Here is a 22,461-nt window from a genome sequence, read left to right as displayed (position 1 = left end):
TTTGGGGTGGATGGAAATAGGATCTGAGGGAAACCTGGGGTCCAAATCCAGGAAAATGTCTGATTGACACTTTTAGAAATAATATATTGAGCATCAGAGAAAGCCAGGGTTATATCCTGTTAGTTTTGCCATTGCTGCATGCGCTCCAGGTTTAAGCTCCCAGTCGGGTATTGTCGGAATTGGGTCTTTCTTCCAACGTTGAGCAAAATTTATTCTCGCTGCTGCTGTTACCTGGACTTTTAGGCTTCATTATTCACATTTTTAAAAAGGAGATATTAGCATTTTTAGCATGACAAGCTAAGCCTCTTTTCAAACCTTAAGAAAGCATGTTTTTCTTCTGGGACAAGGCCATTTCTTTTGGTTTGTGAGAATTTGCAGCTAAACAATAGACAGTGTATTCTGAAAAGTCCTTGAATACACTTGCAAGTTTTAAAGATACAAACCTGTCTGGGAAAGAGAGTGATGTAACCCCTAAACTTGCCACTTGTGCAATGTCATCTGTAATCAATGTTTTCTATTGGTCAGTTCTCACACCTAATCAGTGTCTTGTTTTCTTGCTTTCTGATTATCACATATTGAATGCATGCATCATTTGTTTCTGTGCCCCTCCCGTAATAAACGCTTCTTGCTTGCCTGAATTACTTGGTGATTCGTACTTTCCGGTGGGCAGAAAAGCCACAGTGCAAAGTTAGTCTCGCTCAAATCCAGGGACTGAGTTACCAGCTCCACACAAAACTTGGTGCCTGAGTTTTGAAGGCAACACTGTAAACTTATATATAATTAAATTACGAGGTTTCTTGTGATTTTTTTTCTGAGATTATACCTTGTTCAAAAACATGTAGTTTCGTTTCAAATTTAATTGCAAAAGTTTCTGCCTTCTGCTATGTATGTCTTTCCAGTATTTGGTTTTGGTTTTTGTTTTAACATGTCCACCACACTGATAAAACACTCCTTCTGTTTCGCAGCATTTCCAGCATTTATTATTCAATGACCGCTTCTAGATATGTTGTAACGTTAAGGAATCCATCTGCAACCCATTTTCAAATATTTAATAAAAATTAATTTGATTCTTTGTTTAAATATTTACAACATGATGGTGCTTTTCTATATCTTCCCCATGCCACCATGTCCCCCTTTTGGGGGAGATGGGCGGTGATAGAAATGTGAATAATAAATAAAATAAATAAATGTCACCTTACCTCTGATACAGATTTTTTTAAAATTGGAGGAGATAAACTAAAGAATTTCCAAACCAGGAAAGGATTGGGGGAGGAGGGGTGTGCGTGACAACAAAGCCAATACAAGTAGTCCTCGCTTAATGACCACAATTGAGACCGGAATTTTGGTTGCTAAGCGAAGTGCTCATTAAGCAAATCCAACCCAATTTTACAACCTTTTCTGAGGCAGTCATCAAGCGAATCACCACAGGCATTAAGCGAACCACATGGTTGTTAAGTGAATCACATGGTTCCCCACTGATTTTGGTTGCCAGAAACCCGCCAGGAAGGTCGAAAATGGCGATCATGTGACCACCGGACACTGCGACAGTCATAAATGCAAACTGGTTGCCAAGCGCCCAAATTGTGATCATGTGACGGTGGGGATGCTGCAACAGTTGTGTGAGCATCAGTTGTAAGTTGATTTTTTCAGCAGTGTTGTAAGTCTGAACCATCACTAAACAAATGGTCATTAAGTGAGGACTACCTGTAGATCTTCGAGGGAGCCCTCTGGGTTAAAGGGATTAGGTTTTATTTTGAGAAATAAAAAGATAATATGACAAGGATGCTGACAACGAAGAGTGTGTGAGATGCTTGCAAACAGAAATGAAGTTCATGACAAAGGATCTAGCTATTTGTGGGACCACCTGCTTCCCGTAATCTCTTCTGCTCTGACAAGATCTGCCAGGGTTGACAGACGCCGGATCCCACCAATTAAGCAGTGTCATTTTACAGGACCCAGGAGAGATCCTGCCTTCTTAGTATCAGCATGTCGGAATCCCACTGGATTAGATTCAAGATCCACTGTAGCCTTCTGCTCACCCCACTGAAACCATGGAAAGCCCTTGAGATGCCCACCAGCAGGCAGTGAATTTTCTCCTACTTTCTTACCTCCAGGTGCAACAGGGAGATTACGGGGGGCGGGCGGAGGCAGGGGATCTCCATTTAATCTCAAAAACAGCTCTGTGAAGTAGGCTGGCCTTAAGTCCTCCAGTGAGTTTCCATAAATCTGCCCAATCCCCATCCAACCTCTTCATTACCTTCCACATGTTCTCAAAATTCCAGATGTGATCCCAGACCCTAAAGGTTTGGTCCCCTATTCTAAGCAGTGGTCTCCCCTTCCTCTGTTTTCTGGCCTGAAAATTCTTAATTTCAATGCACCGGTTAGAGTCCTCAGCTTCCAGGTATCTCTGGACAGCTGCCCACAGCCCAGTAAGGCACTTCTGACATTGCAATACTTACATATCTGTTTTATTTCATACAGACAAAATGTTCCAGTGTTTAAACACATCGTTCGAAAAATCCCCAGTATGGCAAAGTCATCGTTAAATGCAGCTGGTTTTAAAAAAAAATCTGAGGTTGCACAAGAGAACCCAAAACAAGGAACAGGATCTTTTGCAGATCACATTCAACCAAGTATGTCCTCTGCTGCATCATTCTTCCCCTCTGGCAACTTCCAGAACTAGTTGGTCAAACGTAGCCACTTTCTCCAACGTCCTCTGGTTGAATCCCAGCTTTTGTTTCAAATGGTTTCTAAAGGCACTGGCATGTTCTTCCGAAATAGCTGATTGCCACCCCCCGCAAAAAATCCCTGTTAAGAGGTGGAAACAGAAAGGACTTCTTTCAAGAGGATCTCAGTTCTACTGGTGAAAGAACTTCCTGGATAAAATCCACGGGGGGTTTCTTCCTCTACCGTTGAAAAGAAAAGAGGTGCCATAATTAGAGAAGAAAGGATAACAATGGAGATTCTTTGACCGTCTGTTCAAAATAACCACACAAACGAAGCGGCAACTAGTATCGACGGCAGGGGCACCAAGTGCACAGTCCTGTTTGGTTTCCTGGAGATTAATTTCACAGATGGGAAAGGAGCTTCTGTCTAGGCGAAACAGAAGGGTGCATCTTTTGTTTAGGCCACAGATGGCATCTTGTTCAGATCTAAAAACACACAAGGATTAAAAAGCGGTGTGTCACATTCAGACCAAGATAACAAAGGTCTTGGCAAAGAGACAGAGCAGGGTTTCTCAACCTTGGCAGCCTTGAGGTGTGTGGACTTCAACTCCCAGACTTACCCAGCCAGCCAATTGGCCTGACTTCTACAAAGTTCTTCCCTGGGTACCAGTGCTCAGCGTCATCACCCCAGCCAAAGGATAACTCACCCACAGCTAAACGGTTGGATGGGCTAGCCGTGACAGACGTGTCACGATCAGCATTGCAGAAGTAATTCACTTCCCTCCACCTAAGAACAAAGAGAGGCCCTGCGTTTTCAAAATAATCCATCAATCTGGCAGTCTCTGCCCTATTTTTGGTGGTTTTCTCCCTGCAGCGGGGATAACTGCACAGGCCCATCTCATCTTCCCAAAGATGATATGCTTGGAAGGCCTGGAAAGGGATCCCCAAAGCCATGAAACTTTGTTCTCAAGGTAGTTGGGTGTTGGGACGTCAATGCAGTTAGAACCCAGGTGCAGCACGGGGGACAAAGTTCTGGTGAACTCTGAGTTGAATTTCTTTTGAACGTTGAGAAGGCGGCCCATTCACATGGAGCTCGGTGAGGGATGAATATGAACAAGGGGCTCAGAAGCTACAGCTAAGTGCCCACTGGAATGGATGAAATGGGGAAAAGAGAGATTTAGGAGCACCCTTCTTCATGGCTCATATTACCCTACAGCTTTCCTTGTGGTTGGACATACATAATACATGGTGTGGTCTGTAAATGTACAGTATATCCTTCCCTTCCTTAGCCAATCATATTTTATAACAGCTGCTGGAACCATACTTAACTTCTTCTTACCATAAGAATCATGCAGGAAAACAGAAGTGACAGTGGATTTGCCAAGACCTGCAAAATGCTGCTGTTGTCAATATAATACTTGGGCAACCCTACTGCGATCAACCCTTCCAAAAAGCAGCAAAGCAAGATTTGAACTGGGGATTTCTTGGACTGTGATGAAGTCCTTTGGGTCAAAGCACATGTTGGGCATATCTGTGGCTCACTTCGGCCTCTAACCCTGGATGAGCACAGCTGGCTGTGGAGGGATCTAAGCCTGAAGGTTGGAAGGGGATTGGCTAGCTCTCTCCTTTAGAAACCAACAGTCTCTGAAACCAACATCTCAAGGACATCTGCAGAGGATCAGAAAAGTCAAGAGGATCATCATGGCCCCACAATCAAACCATGCCCCTTTTTAATGTGGATCATACATGTGACATACAGTATGTAAAAAACTGACAGGGGTTTGATTGTGCTGTTGCAGCTGGCATCTTGATCTTTTTGACCCACCCACCCCTGACAACCCTGTGTAATGGTATGTGGGAAAGTCCTTGGGAGACGGGGCGAAGACACACTGCCAAGGGAATGGTCAGATAATGTTGGAAGTCCTGGCAAATCTAGCATGCCTCATTCGCATGTGAACTAGCATGTAAATTGACTTGTCCCACAATGCAACTCTGAGGAAGCTGTTTGTTGCCACTCCCACTTCCTCTCTCTCTCTCTCTCTTCTCTCCTTCTTCCACCCAGGGAGAACCAAGCATGCTGCTCTGCTCTCCATTCATCAGGGCCATGTGCTTGGGCCTTGATGAAGAATTCTGCCCCTTTCTTCCACACAGCCCTTGGCAGCAAATAGGGCTGAGGGTTTAGGGCAAACTAAGTATTTAGAAAGAAAAGAAGAACAAAGGAACTTCATCTTTTTCACCAAGATGGATGTAACAGAAGCAACAATAAAGTCAGTAAGATTCTTTTTACTTCTTAACCTAATATGTCTAAGCGTGTGATTCTTTATGCTTGGGAGGGCTGAATGTGGAAGATCAATAACCTGTATTTCTCTGGCATGCTCATTAAAGCTATTTTAAGATAATATTCTTTTTCTGTGGATAGCTTCTAAGCTGTGTTAAGCTCTGCTCCATTTAGTGCACTAAATGGCTTCAGATAAGAGGCAGCATAGCTGGCAGCTGGACAGTGGGTGGGGCAAGAGGCTCAGAAGGGACACTCCCTAGTTTCTCAGGCTGCAAAGGAGAAGGGAGGATGATTTAGACTTTCAGATTTGCAAGATTGATGTCAGCCTTACCAGGCAGACCAGACTGAAAACATGACCAGGTGAGCTGATTCCACTTTATTGTAAGGCTGCATTGACAGAATCTTGTGACTCTGAAGGTACAAGTCTCCCACTGTCTCCTTCACAGCCCGATGAACTAGGGAGAGTCCCTTCTGAGCCTCTTGCCCCACCCACTGTCCAGCTCTAGGCTATGCTGTCTCTTATCTGACTGTTCCCTAGGCAGCGTCTCTCCCCCCCGCCCCATCTTCAAAGGCCATTCCCACATACCATGACATCTTGCACATCATCATGGTACAAACACGCCTGAGTTCCTTTCTGAGTTTCCTTCTCCACCCATTATGCAGCTCTGGGGATCTGCTCTCTCTTATCAGAGTATTCCCTAGGCAACATCTCTCTTCACCCTGTCTCCCAAGGTCCTTCCCACATACCATTACATCTCATACCCCACCATGTCTAAAGAACAAATCTTTAGATGTGTTGGACTTTACCAGTGAAAACGAAAGATAAGAAATATGAAGAGAAGTGCCAGAGAGTCAGTTACAATCCACATCGTCCTGTATTCCTTGGGTGTCTGTAACGGAAAAGCAGATCAACTGGAATTATTTATCCCCAGGGTGAAAGCAGAACAAATCAATCCAGGATTAAAAAGGCTGGATTAAGGCAGTCAGCTGCAATCATTATTTGCATAAACCACACTCCATGTTTACCACCTCGGCAGTAGGGATATTTTCCCCAAATAATTGTAATGACATATTTATATATTATTTTTTATATTTTTTTTCTTTTCTCTGTCATATTTTTTCACCTATTTTTTAAGCACTTGCTATGTAGTTTTTATTTGTTTGTTTGTTTGTTTTTGATAATGTATGCATCTTTGTATTTTGTTCCTTTTTTCCCATTTTCTGTTATTATTTTAAAAGCATGAATGAATGAATGAATGAATGAATGAATGAATGAATGAATGAATGAATGAATGAATTGGACATCCCGCAGTTAGGTGGCTGTTGTGGCAACCAACTTTAGGTCATTTAGTAATGCCTTTCTTGGATTTTGCACTGATCTTTTCGTAAACTGCCAGGACTCTCATGAAGCTGGCCATCATACAAATACTTGTAAATACACAATTATTATTTTTTTTTGAGAGAGAGAGAAAAAATATATTTGACTCTTGCTATTGGAGGAATGAGACGGAAGGAACAGCTTGCAGGCAGATCTCTCTCTCTCTCTCTCTCATCCAGGGAGCTGCAGGCAATTCTGACCCAGACTTGCAAACCTCATAGTATCTTTGTGGAACAACTGAGCAGGGAGAGGTCAAAAAAGTCAAAATGGCAGCTGTGACCACACCAGCAAAGCCCCATCCATTTTTTACTTGCAGCAACACACGAGGGAAGGGAGAGGGTTTGATCATGTGGCTGCAGCCCCCATCTTGCCCTTTTTCAACCTCCTGCAGATGTCCCTGGTTCTGCTTTCCAGCTGTTTGGCAAGTTTGTCTAATCAAATTCACTAACATAAGACCTCAGTATTAGTGGTACTCAGTGCTCAAACTAACACACGCAAAATATAGCAACAGCTCCTAGCTGACATTGCCTGACCTCAGAAAAAAGCTAAACGGGATGGGAATTGGTTTGTACTTGGATGGGAAACTACCAAGAAAATCCACAGATGTAGATTACAGGTACTCCTCAACTTACAACCACAACTGGGATGGGAATATCCATCACTAAGTAAGGCAGTCATTGAGTCATACCCAATTTTACCTTTTTTGCCACAGCTGTTAAGTGAATCCGGCTTCCCCCATTGACTTTGCTTGTCGGAAGCCAGCTGGGAAGGTCACTTTTCCCAGTATTGTTGAAACTTCAAACAGTCGCTAAACGAATGGTCGTAAGTCAAGGACTACCTGTAAATTGGGAAGTCGAAAATAAATTCTAGAAAAGTAGCAAGCCACTTCCATATTGCTGTTAAGAAAACTTAAGAAAACTACAGGAATGTATCTGTGAGGGCACCAGGAGCAGAGTTGGGCTCAAAGGAGATTTTATCAATATACTTTGAGGCCAGTTTCCTTATGGAATTCTCCATTTTTATCACCCTGCCAGTAACCTAATCTGTTGGGAGATGTCCTAACCCAGCAGTGGTGTGTTTTAGGGTTCTCTTCAAAACCTTCTCTTTTAGGTTGTCCTTCCCCAGCCATTCTCTGCCCCTAAAATATTCGTAGTTTTTAAAAATTGGTCCCCAGCAATTGAGTTTGTCTTAAGGAAGACTTTACCTTTAATTGCTAACAAGGACCTGCGGGTCGGAGAACTACTGTTATGCCTCCATTTACACCCCTGTTTCCTTTCCTTCTTGGTACCACTCGTTTTTTCCTTGGACTCCAGATCCCAGGAAACATGGTGCTCTGGAACCCGGACCATAAGAGCAGCAAATGAAGAGGACTGCTAAACCCCTACTGAGACCAGGACTTATCTAGACACAAGGCCAAGGAGAGCCTTCAGCTCCCTCAAAGCTCTCAGGCTGAGCTGATCTCATTCTCACTGCTCAACTGGCAGCTGCCTTGAGCTCCAAGTAATGCGCAGGTTGCCCTCCCAAAGCAGGAATGGGCAGCCACTTATGTCCATGGCTGGAAGCGGGAGCACCTCCATGTGGTAAGAGATGTTTCCTCTACTTACCAAGAAGAAGAAAGGCTGACTAATGTTGCCCAAAGTGTGCACAGCGTTGGTAGTTACCGATTGAGCTCCGTAGCACCAGGCCAAGGAGTAGAGCCACGGCTCGCTGACCACCCAGAGGTTGGTGGTGATGTTGGCTTCTGCATATTTCCTTTCAAGAAAGCATCATGAGATCCTCTTAGATGACTTACAACATCACGTGGAAACTGATACTCAGATGTGGCATTGGACTCAAGATTCCTTGTTCTCCCTTTTGCTGGGGAAGGAAAGTCAACTTTGCCATGACAACCTACCGAATATCTACAGTAGCCATCTTTCTGTAGTCCAAGTTGAGTTTCACAATATTCCGTTTTTGGAGGTCCTCAACCGATTCTAGGGAAGATGTGGCGTGTTGGAAGCCGGGAGCTATGGACTGAACATAAGTTCTACCTGAATCCATCAGCCATAGGACCTGCGATTTGCAGAAGAACAATCCTAGACTTAAAATATTGCCTCTCACCTTTCTATCAAGCATTTTCTAGGTGGCCATAAGGAGCCACGCACCACAAATGGAACTTTATTACACACCCAAACAATTTTTCCATGGAGTATTATCTATGAAGTCCAACCCAGGCATCCAATCTGATCATATCTAGCAAAATTATTATTATTAGCCGCCCAGAGTCACAAGTCTGAGATGGGCGGCAATATAAATTGAATGAATGAACGGATAAATAAATAAATAAATAAATAAATAAAAGAGAGTCCAACATCTCCAGGTCATTGGTCCTAATTTCAAATTACTCTTACTCTTCTCCTAACATTGAAACAGAATCTGTCCTCCTGCGATCTAAAACCATTACTCTATGCCCTGATCTTTGAGATGACAGAAGAGAGGATTTGGCCTTCTACTGTGTGACACACAGGCATTTGAAGTGTGTGCTAACAAATCCCCTCTCAGTCCTCCCTCAAGGCTAGACATATTCCATTCCATAAATCTTTCATTGTAAGACCACTGAGTCATATGATCAAGTGTGCAGAGCAAGGGAAATGAGCTTGCTGGAGATATGCAGAAACTATTGCATAGGCAAAAGGGGGCTGAAGCATTTTTGAAGTCCAGAACATCCAGACAACTTTCAGAAGTGGCTCAGGCAGACACCTCCCGAATTCACTGGAGTATCAAGAGGAGGAGGAGGTCCAGCACAACGAGACTTGGAGATTCTGTTAAATGTAGTTTTAGCTTTCCATCAGACATGATTTCCCGGCCTGGTCTACCTAAAGGGGCTGACACTAGCCTGGTTACCCTTCTCTAAACCAGTTTTCTGAATCCTTCTTAAAATGTAATTTCTAGAACTAGGCACAGTAGAAAAGATGAATCTGATCCGAGCCAAATAAAATGGACCCATCACTTCCCATACTCTGAAACTACCATCATATTTATGTAACCTGAGATTGCAAGCACACCACTCTGCTGCAGTATTTCTCATCCTCGGCAACTTTAAGGTGTGTGGACTTCAACTCCCAGAATTCCCCAGCCAGCCATGCTGGCTGGGGAATTCTGGGAGCTGAAGTCCACACTCCTTAAAGTTGCCAAGGTTGAGAAACACTGGGCTAGACTGAATGCATCCAAAAATGGATGAATTTGTGATTGTCACCCATAATAAGATCACTATCGAAGTGTGTGGAAAGAAAAAGTGATATAAGAGGGTGAAGAAGGAAGCTGAAGATCCCAATCTTTCTCATCATAAGAAAAGACTCTTACCAAATTAGCTTTAATCCCAGATTCATTTCTGAGGACGTCCAAAGTCCGGTTGAGAAATGTGTCCCTGTAAGGATGGTTCAGAGGTGGGCGGTAAAGATCAAAGATTACCACTTTGTTCGCCTTGTCAGCAAGAGTCAAGAAATCACTGAACTTGTAAATTTTCTGATTCTTTGCCCATTTTTTCTCTGCCTCTGAGAGCATGGGCATGTTAGGGAATGGCCTTCTCTAAAAAATAAAATGCAGAGGAATCAGGAAGGAATTCGGTTGTTGCTGCTGCTGCTGTTTCAGTTAAAAATTGGCTTGGAATATCCTATGGAAATGAAAAAGATAACAACTTCAACCAGAGAGCACACCTCTGGGGGAGAAAGTATGCCCTGGAGAGTCATGCTTATTTACCAATCTGGTAATTGTTTGAAAAATCATTCTAAATCCATACTGCATTTCTTCCCTCTACCCCAACCACAACCCAATCAATCAGTTTAAGCAATCCCAAGTCCCTGACTCAGCGCAGAAGAGGACCCAAATCTTTATGAAGCTTGCAACTGGACTCGGTTGACAAAACCGAGCCTTTGTTGTAAAAACATTTGCAAAGCTGCTGTAAGGAATCCGTTCCAGCTTGTTTAAAAGCTTGCGCTGATGATGTTACCTAGCTGGGTAATGAAATGCAGGTAGTCCTTGACTTACGACCACAGTTGGGACCGGAATTTCCATCATAAGTTGTTGCAGTCATAAGTCGGATCACCACATGACCGGACCCTTTACAATCATTTTTAAGGCAGTCGTTAAGCGATCCAGCTTCCCCAATGGGTGTGTGGGGGGGGGTTGCCAGAAAATGGCAAAAAACATTGCAAAACGCAATCACTTGACCACAGGATGCTGCGACCAGACATAAATGCAAGCTGGTTGCCAAGCGCTCAAAATCTGATCATGTGACAGCAGGGTGGGATGTGATGTTTTGAGACACTCAGAAGAGAGAGACCCCTTCCAAGGCCATTGTAACTTCGGATCATTGTTAAACGAATGGTCGTAAGTTGAGGACTACCTGGTGTCTGCAAGCAAACAACCATGCTCAGCAAACTCCACAGTTCAACCCTGAGCTTCACAGATTCTCTTCAGAAAAAGAGGCAGAGAAAGACAAGGAACTTCTTGATTCCAGTTACAAACAACCTTACCTTGAAGAACCACTGTCCAGCGTTCAGCAGCTGCAAAGCTGGCCAGGAAAAAAAGGATGCTTTTTTGTTCCTGATTTTAGGAAACAGAGTTCCAATGTTTGTGGTCCTTTTTAGAGTCTGGTCATGCATAAGGAAGGGAACACCATCAAAACTGCCCAGAAAAAAAGTGACATCTTATCTCTAGCTTAGAATTTCACGTAGATCATTTGCAATGGGGCTTAGTTCTTGTTCAGGGAGAGAGTAGAAATTACAGTCTTATGTGGTCTTTGCCTCCAACCCCATTTTTTAAATACACAAATATACACATAAAAAGGACTTAATAAAAGTATTTGTTCTTTTTCCATGCCATTCCAGGCTTTTTTCCCTGGTTGCTCCTGATTAAGGGACAACTTTCCCCATACAAGGATTTAGCTTCCTGTGTGCTAGATTAATAACCTCAGTTTAACTACAGGCAGTCCTCGATTTACAACCACAATTGGGACTGGAACTTCTGTTGCTAAGCAAGCAGTCGTTAAGTGAGTCACATCTGATTTTATGACCTTTTTTGCTGTGGTCATTAAGTGAATCACATGGTTGTTAAGCGAATCTGGCTTCCCCCATTGAGTTTGCTTGTCAGAAGCTGGCTGGGAAGGTTGCAAATGCTGACCACATGACCCCAGGACACTGCAACCATTGTAAATACATGCCAGTTGCCAAGTGCCTGAATTTTGATCATGTGACCACAGGGACATTGTGATGGTCGTAAGCGTGAGGACCAGTCGCAAGTCACTTTTTTCAGCATCATCATAACTTTGAATGGTCACTAAACAAATGGTCTAAGTCAAGGACTATCTGTACCCTGATATCTTTATTTTAAATATCTGTAGAAACCAACAATTCGATTTATTTTGTGTTAGACCTGGGCAGAAAAAAAAACTCTGCATATTTTTTTTCCCTAGCAGCCTTCCCTCCATTTGGTGAAAGAGAATTTGCTTTCAAAAGTTATTTCAGATGAGAATTTCAGGAAAACTGTCGCTGAGTGACAAGATAGCCAAAGATATGTCTGTTGACAGCCAGTCATTCGTCATTTCATCCACTCCTCTGCAGTCTTCAGCCTCTCTGATTTCACACTCTTACTAAATCCCAAGAAAAGGCATTATGAAGGAATTCTTCCTGTTTTTTTCCCCAGACTGGATCGCGGTCCCGTCTGCTTCAGATGCCCTCCATCATCCCAGGAACTTCAGGAGTGTAAACCCTGCCTGTCTGTTCTGGGTTTTCGAGCTACCATTGCATTCACCCAAACCAGCAGTAACAAATCTTCATCAGCACAGCCCTATCTGGATCCATCCGGCCATGACACACATTACCCTTCCGGTCCTGCTCCCTCCCGTTCTCCTTCCCAGAATTCCTCTGGTAATTTCAGACACTACTACTTTTTTTTATGGCATTGGCTCCTGCTCTCGGCTTCTCTAATCAGCCAGCAAGCTCAATCATCTGCTTGGACTTCTGCAGGGAGGCGTGGAGAGACAGCAGGAGGGCAGGGCTGAATGCCGGCTGCCGTGCCCTCTACCCCTTCCTATCTCGGCAAGGCAGCCTTGCTTCCCCAACGTCCATAAACCACTTCCTAGACCTCGTTTTGTTCTTTACAATCCTCCCCTCTTTCGTTCTCAGGATCTCATCAACTCCATCCAGATCTTCTCAGTCTTTCCTTTCCTCTTGACCCAATCACTCTTCCATCAAATATTTTTTCGGCAGTTTGATCCTCATTCACTTTTCCTCTATATGTACCAACCATCCGGTGTACTTTTTTCATCCTGATTGCTCACTTTTGTACTGAAATCATTAAGGACCCATTCATTCTCGACCCCATCTCTTCTTGTTTTACCACTTGCTCATTACCCCATTCCTACTATATTGAACTGATCTTTGTTTCTCTTGACATACCCAATTCTCCCTTCCATATAATACAGTGAGCAGAAACACACTGTTGTATGTGGCCAATTTCACTTCTTTTAACAAATATCTGGTTCTGAAAAACAGACCACATACTTTCCAGTGCTTTTCTATCAGTATCTGTATATCTTAACATTTCTCCATCCATTTTTCTACTTTTAGTAATATTCTAGCTTGCAATTGTTCATTCTCCCAAATACTTGGAATTCAGTACAGGTAATCCTCGCTTAGTGGCCACAGTTGGGACTGGCAACTCTGTGTAATGAATGCCTTTTCTCAATAAAGTACTCAGACTCGAAATCAAAGTTTAAGTTCTGATTTTATTAAGAACAAAGTGCAAACGGAAAGAAAGCTGAGAATGAGAAAAGCACATTTAAAGTCAAACTAAATAGCCCCGTTACAAACAGAGTCCCACCCCCCCTTCAATCATTACAAATCCACATTCCCAGGTGCTCCTAACGAGTTCTGCTGATCAACGGGCAAAAAGACCTTGACATTAAAAAGATAACCCAAACACATTCCTGCTTGGCAGAGTGAGATACAGCTTTCGGTACAAGGTTTATCAGCAGTTCCCTCCCAGCCAGGAACGCGCGTCAGCGCTCTGGCACGCGAACCGTTACGATGTGCAACCACATTGAAACGATGAACGTGACACTCTGTCATTAAATTATGTGGTCGCTAAGCGAAAAATCATGTGACTGTGATGGACTTACAATGTCACTTCTGCCGTGGTCGTTAAGCAAATCACCGGCGGTTGTTAAGCATGTCATCATGTGACCACGACTTGCGATTTCACTGCCAGCTTCTCCATTGACTCTGCTTGTCAGAAGCCAGTTGTGAAGTGCACAAATGGTGATAGTTGACTGTGGACACATTGCGATGGTCATAAATTTGGGGACCTGTCGTAAAGTTACTTTTTCAGCACCGTCATAACTTTGAAAGGTCACTAAATGAGGCAGTCAGTAAGCGAGGTCTACCTGTACATGAATTTTGAGCCCATACACCTCACTGCATCATATAATAGATCTAAACTTCACTGCAAGTTATTCATATCTCACCTAACACATTTTCGGCATTTTACACAAAAGTACCCATATATTCACATCTTCCTTTGAAATATCTTTAGCTCCAGCAAAAGTACTTCATTTACATTTATCCATAAATACATTAACAACCAAGGGAAAATTGCATATCCCTGTTCATTGCTGAACCATTCACTAAGCCTTCCATTTTTTGTCACATATATTTTACTTTGTTTGTTTGTTTGTTCATTTGTTTAACAAATGTATATGGCCACCATCTACCAGAAGGAACTCTGGGCAGTGAACAAGAATAAAAACACAATGTAATTATTTTTAAAAAAATTAAATGGAAAACAGCATTGATGTTCTGATAATCAACCACACAATGCTAGCTCCATGCTAGCTCAACACTCCACCCCCAATGACTGGGGCAAAAAACAGGTTTTCCATCATACACCTCTCTTAATTCCATTCAGCGATCAACTTTCAATTCCATATTTCCGTAAAATGTTCCATTCACTTCATATGCTTTTTCTAAACCAACATACGTACAATAATCTCCCTTTTTTGCGTTCATGCTTATCTCATTTTTACAAGGTTATTGTGGCCATTCTCTAGAATGCTCTTACCTAATGGTGACATCTGTCTCCAAACCGACAGCACCGTAATCAATAGTTTTAACAAACGACATCTCGGTATTTTCAGGAGCCAGCTAGGATAAGAATAAAACACCAGGGTTTGGCAAGAGTCAGTGGCATTGGGGCTAAGTTAGCAGATGCATCTCACCATGACTACATGGAGCAGTTTTTAACCATCTGAAGTAGCATCTCCCAATTGTGCATTGCAGGGAGGTGCAAAGGGAGAAGATGGGAAGAGAGTCCTAGTCCTGTCTTCCCCTGCTTCTGGATTTAAAACAAAAATCTTTCCCCCGCAAGAAATACTGATGCCTTTTCTGCAGATCCATGGCCCAGATTTGACCAGGCCCCTCTGCAACTGGAATTTAAAACACAATTCAGACCAATCCCATGCAATCAAATATTTCCCTTATAAGTTGTCTGAAGTTCAGGCTTTTTTTTCCCTCTGACTTACAGACCTGCCTTTCTTAAAACAGGGAACTGATGGGGAAGACCCTCTATCTACATCTAGCTATGTGGTCACTGAATCACCGAATGTAAGGCTCGGGAAGGACTTTGGAGACGCTCCGGTTCAGCCCCCTGCCCTGTGCTGAGACCACAACATCTCTGACAAACGGCCACTTTGCTGGATGCCTGAGCTCCAGAACGTGAACTTCTTGGCTTGAGGATGGTTTCCACCACGAACCCATGGAAGGTCCAATCCTAGCCTTAGGGGGGAGCCTGTCTTGTCTCCTAGCCCAATGGCCTTCTTCACTCAGGTATGGGCCAGCTCATACAAAAACTGCCCCCATGTCCAAGGGCTCAGTCATTACCAGAGTTCTAGTTTCAGTAAATCTGGAGGGAACCTGCTTTGGGAAGACCTCTGCTTTGGCTGCTGAAGTTACTTTCTGCTCAACCTACCATTGGTGCTCCTCTGTGACCTATCAGGCCTGGCTTGGGACCCAGAGTCCCCTTCTCCCGGATGCAGGGTGAGTACATCCCCAGGGGAATGAAGAGAAGAAAGAGCAGGACAAGCAGGTAAGGACCAAAGATTAGAATCTGTAGAACTGAAGAACATCAAGGAGTCCATTTCAGTGCCTTTTAAAAAACTCCAGCTCCTGAAGAACTTGCTTCTTGCAGCTTCAAGGACCAACATCCTTCCCATCTCCACTAGCTGAACAACCATTGTTGATTTTCCAAAAGGTGAATTATTGTATGCAAAAGATGTTAGATTTGATTAGTTTTGATCCAGCTAAGCTTTCATCTAACCAAGCTCTGGCAGAGGGGACAAGGCTTTGAATGCACAAATATGGCCAACGTCTTGCCTTTTTAACCCCTTCTACAGATGCCCCTGAAACCCAGCTTGTGCATCTCATCTTCATCTTTCTTAAATGACATCACACACTGTTTTTCAGAACTGCAGAATTTATGGTGGAGGATAGAGTGATCCTAGCTTTACCTCTGTTTTTCATCAGGAAGAAATGCATCGTCACGGGCCAAGCTAGAAGGATCATGGTCAAGATGGCAGCCATGTGGAGAAATGGAGCTGAGATCTACTAGGGAGACCAAACAGCTTCATTAAAAACCTTACAGCTGATTAAAATTAAATTGAAATGAATTACATGTTTAACAGTTCAAGATCAATCCATTCACACTTTATTTACTTATTTAGTTATATCTAGGAATGCACCCAAAATGCTTTGATCCAACAACGAAAGAATCTAGAGATGATTACATCTTCCAGATATGAGGGGCAAATATTCTTCATGAAATAGCCTTTCGGTTTCCTTACCTGAAATGACAGGTAGAATGTGTACCACTGTCCTTTCCAAAACAGCGATACGAAGATTAGGCCAATAATGGAGAGAAACAGGACAACAATCGTCATCGTCTAAAGGATCAAATGTTACAGATTATTCACAAACGTTGAACAGGTTCAGCAAAGAATCATTCCACCTCCCAGCCCAATTTTCGAGTTTGTTTCATTTCTTCACTCTTAAGAGATCATTCTATCTTCTCCAGCTCAATACCAGAAGAGCCTGTGGCCTTCACATCTTCATCTAGATTTGGGTTAAGAGGGCTCTGCTCCCTCTAGGCTCCTAAGCTTACGACCCCCATGAGGATGGGTCATGTAATTCCTCCCAGGTGAAGTCTGGACTGAGCCACTGGTGATGGACCAACACAAAGAAGGAACATCGTCAAATATGCCACAATTTTTTAAGACAACTTCAGGGCATCAACTGTTTGATCTCTGAGTGAGCAAGACGGTTCAAAACATTCCTGATTTTGTGGGGTGAAGGAAAGAAGAACATCTTTGAATCTGAGAAAGTCTAAGGAAAGAAGAGGAAGTTTCTGGAATATTTTGGACCATAATTCTGCCATTGTTGAGAAAGTGGAACCAATCCTCCTTCTTCTGTCTCCCCTACCCAGTTCTTAATGCCTTGTAAAGATGGTGTTCAAAACCTGCTACAGAATGCCAGGCCTATCAAATATATAAATCTCTTTCACTCATGATCTGACAGTAGCATGCTTGACATAGTTTGTGTTAGGGTGATCACAATGGGCAAGAAACAGGGAAGTTTGGCTTGTTTAACTGGTTTCAGTAAAGAACTAGCTTATGCATTTGCCTAACTTGCTAAGCCTTGGCTGTGTGAACCAAGAAAACAGGTTATTTCAATACGCAAGACAGAGATATTCTGTGAGCACAGCCAGGAGTTGAAGCCCACACAACTTAAAGTTGCTGAGATTGAGAAACACTGATCTAGGAACTACTTTAGGACATGGATCGTAATTTGGGGTGCACGTTCTGTGGCAGGATTTTGTGTTGTCCCACCTCAAAATGACCCCCTCCAAAGATTCAGAGGTCCGAAGTGTCCACCTTTGGTTCAGTAGATATTAAAACATCTCTGATCCTGGATGCTTGGCTTCCAGAACTGAAACAAAACCTCTTCCTAGGAGATAATAATTTTTTAAAGGAGAGTTAGTAGATGAATTGTCTTTACCTTGTGACACCAGTGCAGGTACAGCTGTTGATTCTCACACAGGAGACACACTGCTAAGATCTACGAAAATCATTAGTTATGCCGTAAAACAATTTGGAAATCAGTAAGAAATACAGTAAAACTCAGTAGAGTTTTGTCAAACTACCCCTTTTCTCATACCACTTCTTAGAATAATAAATAATAATAACTGTGTGTGACATCACAGCAGCTCAGACAATGAGAACCTTGGGATTCCCCAGTAATTTCCACCTTGGGCCATAAACTACAGTGAAATGGGACTCTCGCCAAGGGAAACGTGTAGAAAAAGGAGTTCGGAAAATCAGATTCTAAGGCAGGAGAGAAATGGGGGAGGCTGAGAATTTAAGCTGCATAACCACCCTGTCTTCCCTTTCCTTCCTCGTGGGAAGGACATGACCAAACCATATGAGTCAGAGCCCTTGCCATTAATGCCAGCACCTCGTATCCAGTCACTAAGCTGGAGTCCAGATGTCTAATCTCTGCAAATGTTTTCATGCTGACATTTTAGGACAGAATCATGTCAGCTTCTGAACCTGAGGCCATCCTTTTTGCTATTTATTCCAGACCCCAAAGGCATTGGAAGATCTGAAGGACCAGGTTAGGGACAGATGGTCATGGAGAAAATCTGTCTGTGTGGTCACTAAGACTTGAAATGACTTGAGGGTACATAATCCATCTATCAAAAGCAACAAGGGACATAATTGTGATGGCAGGGCTGAAATTTTCATACTTTGGGGGTGGGGCCATTTTTATAAAGCCAAGGAAGCTTGTGAACCCTAATGCTGTAACTGATGCCTCCAAATTTTAGCAACACAATGCAGGGGACAGGCATGTCCCAGCCACGAAGAATGGACAGAGACTACAGGCAGCTGGTAAGATTGTCCATCCAAGCAGAGATCACTAACGTTATGTTGCAATTACACTATGGTTGTCATCTTAATCTTAATCTTGGAATTGGGGCATCTGCAGGGGGTCAAAAAAGTCAAGATGGTTGACACAATGATGCAATCAAAGCCCCTCCCTTTTTTACCCGCATGTCAAAAAGAGGTGGGGCTTGGATCACAAGGCTGTGGCTGCCATCTTGATCTTTGACCCCCTCCCTGCAGACACCCCTGCCTTGGAGGATCTTTCGCTGAAAAGAAATGCACTTACCAATAAAAACAAGACATAGGAGAATGCGAACACAGCTAAAACCAGGAAGAAAATCGACCAATGGAACCAGTATCCTGTATTTGCGTAGCTGTACCTAAAAATGGAACATTAATGTGATTGGCTGAGGAACATAACCCAATGGGCAGGTAGAACATTCTTGGGCTTGTCTTTTCTTCCCTCTTGGTATGATACCAGAAGCATCTGCAGGGAGTGTCAAAAAAGTCAAGATGGCAGCCACAACTGCATGGCGGAAGCCATGCCCCTTGGTTACATGCAACACACATGAAAAGGGGCGGAGCCTCAGTTGCACAGTTGTGCCCACCATCTTGATCTTTTGGTGGGTCTCCTGTCACTAGTTATTCCTGGATGACATGGGGGTGCAGAGAGGGTGGGAAGGCTAGGTGTCAATTCCACCATACAGGTAGTCCTCACTTAACGACCATTAATTTAGCAACAGTTTGGACTTACAACAGTGCTAAAAAAAGACTTACGAGCAGTCCTCACACTTATGACCATTGCAATGTCCCCGCAGTCACATGATCATGATTCGGGCGCTTAGCAATTGGTTCGCATTTATGACCATTGCAGTGTCCCACGGTTATGTGATTGCCATTTTTGACCTCCCCAGATGGCTTCTGGCAAGCAAAATCAATGGGGAACCATGTGATTTGCTTAACGACCATGAGGTTCGCTTAATTACCATGCAGTTCACTTAACGACCACAAGAAAGGTCATAAAATTGGATTGGATTCGCTTAGCAACCGAAATTGTGATCCCAATTCTGGTCGTTAAGCAAGGACTACCTGTAGTAGCTCTGATCCTCAATTGATCATCACACAGAGAACTTTCCTTGGTCATCTGCTGTTGGAGCTCCAGGAACTACCCAGTGAAATAGATTGTGTGAATGCAGAGGTTGTACAAGGCCTCTGAAATTTGGCAGTGAGTTACTCCCTAGCCAATTTGGGGTGGCAAGTGACTATGAACAAGCCTTGACCCTGTTTCTGCGTGAGCCTGAAAGAAATGTTCCCCTCCTTTAAGAATTACTTTAACTTTGATGAGTGATTTTGACTCATTAAAGCAGCCATGTGATTAATGAGACTGACTCATTAAAGCAGCTGCTTCCTGTTCCAAGCTCCAGATGAGTCTGTTTTAAGGCATAGCCGAGAGATGCTGTGCTCAGGGGCATCTGTTGGGACGGAATCAAAAAAGTCAAGACGGTGGTCCCAAACTTAACCAAGAATGGCTTCCATATACATTACATTTTACGCATCAAGAGCAATACAAACATTTAGAGTATGGTTTTTAAAGCTTACACCAACAGGCCCTGCAGATCAGTTAGAGTACAAAGAAGGGGGAAGTCAGAAATTAAATATTTACCTATATCATTTTTAGGGTTTTTCCCCCCTTTTTTCTTCTTTTTCTTTAACACTTATAAACAACAACATAGTCGAGATTTTGGCATTCAAGATATATACAGTACTCCTTTCTGGTATCATAAAAATAATATACTCTGCTTCGAACCTTTTCTAATGTCATATTGAGTAATAATGGCACAACCTCAATAACGAACTGCTTATCCATAGATAATACCATTTTTGAAATATGTAAAAGGATTAGAACAAGACTAAACAATAATAATAATAATAATAATAATAATAATAATAATAAAACAGAGTACTGTTGATGTACTTCCTAAAAGAGGAAAATGAATATATATTGCTCTATCTATCTATCTTTGTCTATATGTCTGTAGTGTATCATTTTTAGATAAAGGGTTTTTTAATGAAAAAAATATAGTGATCGCAACCGATCGAAGCCCCTCCTTTTTACCTAAGTATAAAAAGGGGGAGGGCCTGCGATTGGTGGGTTGCATCTGCCATATCAACTTTTGGCCCCCCCATGGATGCCCCTGGCCCGTGAGCTCTGAGTGCTGCTTCTCAATCCCTTTCAATGCAAAGTAAAAAGTTGCATTGTGGGACAACTCAATTTACATGCTAATTCACATGCTAATAAGGCATGCTGGATTTGCCAGGACTTCCAACCCCACTCCTATTGTGATCGAATTTAAGCGCTTGCTTCAAGCAACAAGGACACTTACACATCAAAGTTGTGGTAGTCGTTCTTTGTTCCTCCCCAGAGAGACAGAAAGATGAACCAGAAGCTCAACGCCAGCATCAAGGTTGCAAAAAAACTGCACTCCCTCTAGAGGAAAAAAAAGGATCAGAGGAGAGGACATGGAATTAAGGTGACGACGATGCCGTTTCAGATCACTGCCAATGAAATGATAGTCACCAAGTGTGGGATCCAACTCAAAGGAGTCTTTGTGGTGTGAAAAGTCCGCACGAGGAGATGTGCTGTGGTTTAATTATGTTTCCTTTCTTTGCACCCAGGCTAAATGGCATGATGGAGCTTATCTAGCTTGGAAGGTAAGTCAAGTCATGCTCATTTGGAAATCAGATAGGAGACCACCAGGAAATCACAGGGATGTTGGAAAAAACATCCCAGAAGAAGGCAGTTGCAAAAAATTCCATACGGCTGCCAAAAAAACTGCATTTACAAGTAGTTCTCACTTAGTGACCACAGTTGGGACTGGCAACTTCATCGCTAAGCACCACAGTCGCTAAGCACAACCACGACTGGCTTACAGCCTCATTTTGTGTTCTGTCATTAAGTGAAGTGCCGTGGTCATTGAGTGAAAAATCAAGTGACCATGACTTACAATTTTACCTCAGCCTTCTCAATTTAATTCTGCTTGTCCCAAGCCAGCTGCAAAGCGCCCAAACGGCGACCATATGATCACAGGATGCTGCGACAGCCATAAACGCGAGGATTGGTCATAAAGCTGGGTTGTTTACACCATCATAACTTTGAACGGTCGCTAAACGAGGCAGTCGATAAGCGAGGACTCCCTATACTTTTAGTGCAAAGGCATTATCAGTTTTTGATAATATATTGGTATCTTCAAACAGAGACTGGGGTTGACCTAGATGACCTCTGAGATCCCTTTCCACTCTATGGTTCTATGACTCTATGACAAAGTTGGAAACCGCACACTTTAGAGAAATTGCTGATATCCAGCAACCCGGCACCTTCTTGCTATGACTGACAGCCTTCAATCTTCAATCTTACCTTCTCGCAACACCAGTGGCCGGGCTTCACTGTTCTGTGCTGTTGCCAAGCCCACCGACAGCTGTAGAAGCCGGTCAGGCAGATGATGAAGGACTGATGTTCAGGGATCCGGGGTGGATACCGGCGATGACTTTTCTGACTCCACAGCTTGACATTAGTGACAGAGACGTGGCCGACATCCATTGGGAAACTTCTATCGCATCTTCCTTCTGAAAAGATCGGATGATGTCAAAGCCGGCATGGTAAACTTTAAGTTTAACATTAAGTTTACCACGAGAGTGATCGGCATTTTGCTTTTAATACTTCAAAAGGAAATTGTGGAGAAAACAGATCTCCTCAGACAATCACAGATGCAGTGTGGGATGCCTTGTGCAGTCTATTATTTCCTGTTTGCCTGGAAAATAAAAACTCAGTTTTAGGTCATTACAGGTAGTCCTTGCTTAACGACCACAGTTGGGACTGGAATTTCAGTTGCTAAGCAAAGTGGTCATTAGGCAAATCCAACCCAATTTTACGACCTTTTTTGAGGCAGTTGTTAAGCAAATCACCTCAGATGTTAAACAAACCAAGTGGTTGTTGAGCAAATCATGAGGGTCCCCACTGATTTGCTTGCCAGAAGCCAGCTGGGAAGGTCAAAAATGATGACCCTGTGACCGCGGGGACACTGTGATGGTTGAAAGTGTGAGGATGGTCGTGAGTCGTTTTTTTCAGCACCGTCGTAAGTCTGAACCATCACTAAACAAATGGTTGTTAAGT

The 22,461-nt window shown here is 43.1% G+C and overlaps 1 protein-coding gene across 1 annotated transcript; it reads right to left on the bottom strand.

Annotated features, from left to right (window-relative positions):
- Nucleotides 1-3,123: 3,123 nt before the first annotated feature.
- Nucleotides 3,124-21,888, bottom strand: LOC134498592 (glycerophosphodiester phosphodiesterase domain-containing protein 4-like). Its single transcript, XM_063304749.1, has 15 exons — nt 21,706-21,888; nt 20,675-20,778; nt 18,577-18,670; nt 17,407-17,466; nt 16,197-16,295; nt 15,864-15,957; nt 15,326-15,471; nt 14,420-14,502; nt 10,837-10,987; nt 9,665-9,889; nt 8,217-8,374; nt 7,927-8,074; nt 5,752-5,834; nt 3,287-3,453; nt 3,124-3,152 (listed from the first exon to the last, which is right to left on the bottom strand). The coding sequence occupies exons 1-15, from the start codon at nt 21,886-21,888 to the stop codon at nt 3,124-3,126; spliced, it is 1,824 nt and encodes a 607-aa protein (XP_063160819.1).
- Nucleotides 21,889-22,461: the final 573 nt, after the last annotated feature.

The sequence above is a fragment of the Candoia aspera genome, chromosome 5 (genome assembly GCF_035149785.1).
Source record: "Candoia aspera isolate rCanAsp1 chromosome 5, rCanAsp1.hap2, whole genome shotgun sequence".
Taxonomy (NCBI): Eukaryota; Metazoa; Chordata; class Lepidosauria; order Squamata; family Boidae; genus Candoia; species Candoia aspera.
The sequence above is the reverse complement of the archived record's forward strand: the minus strand, read 5'-3'. Positions and strand labels throughout refer to the sequence as shown.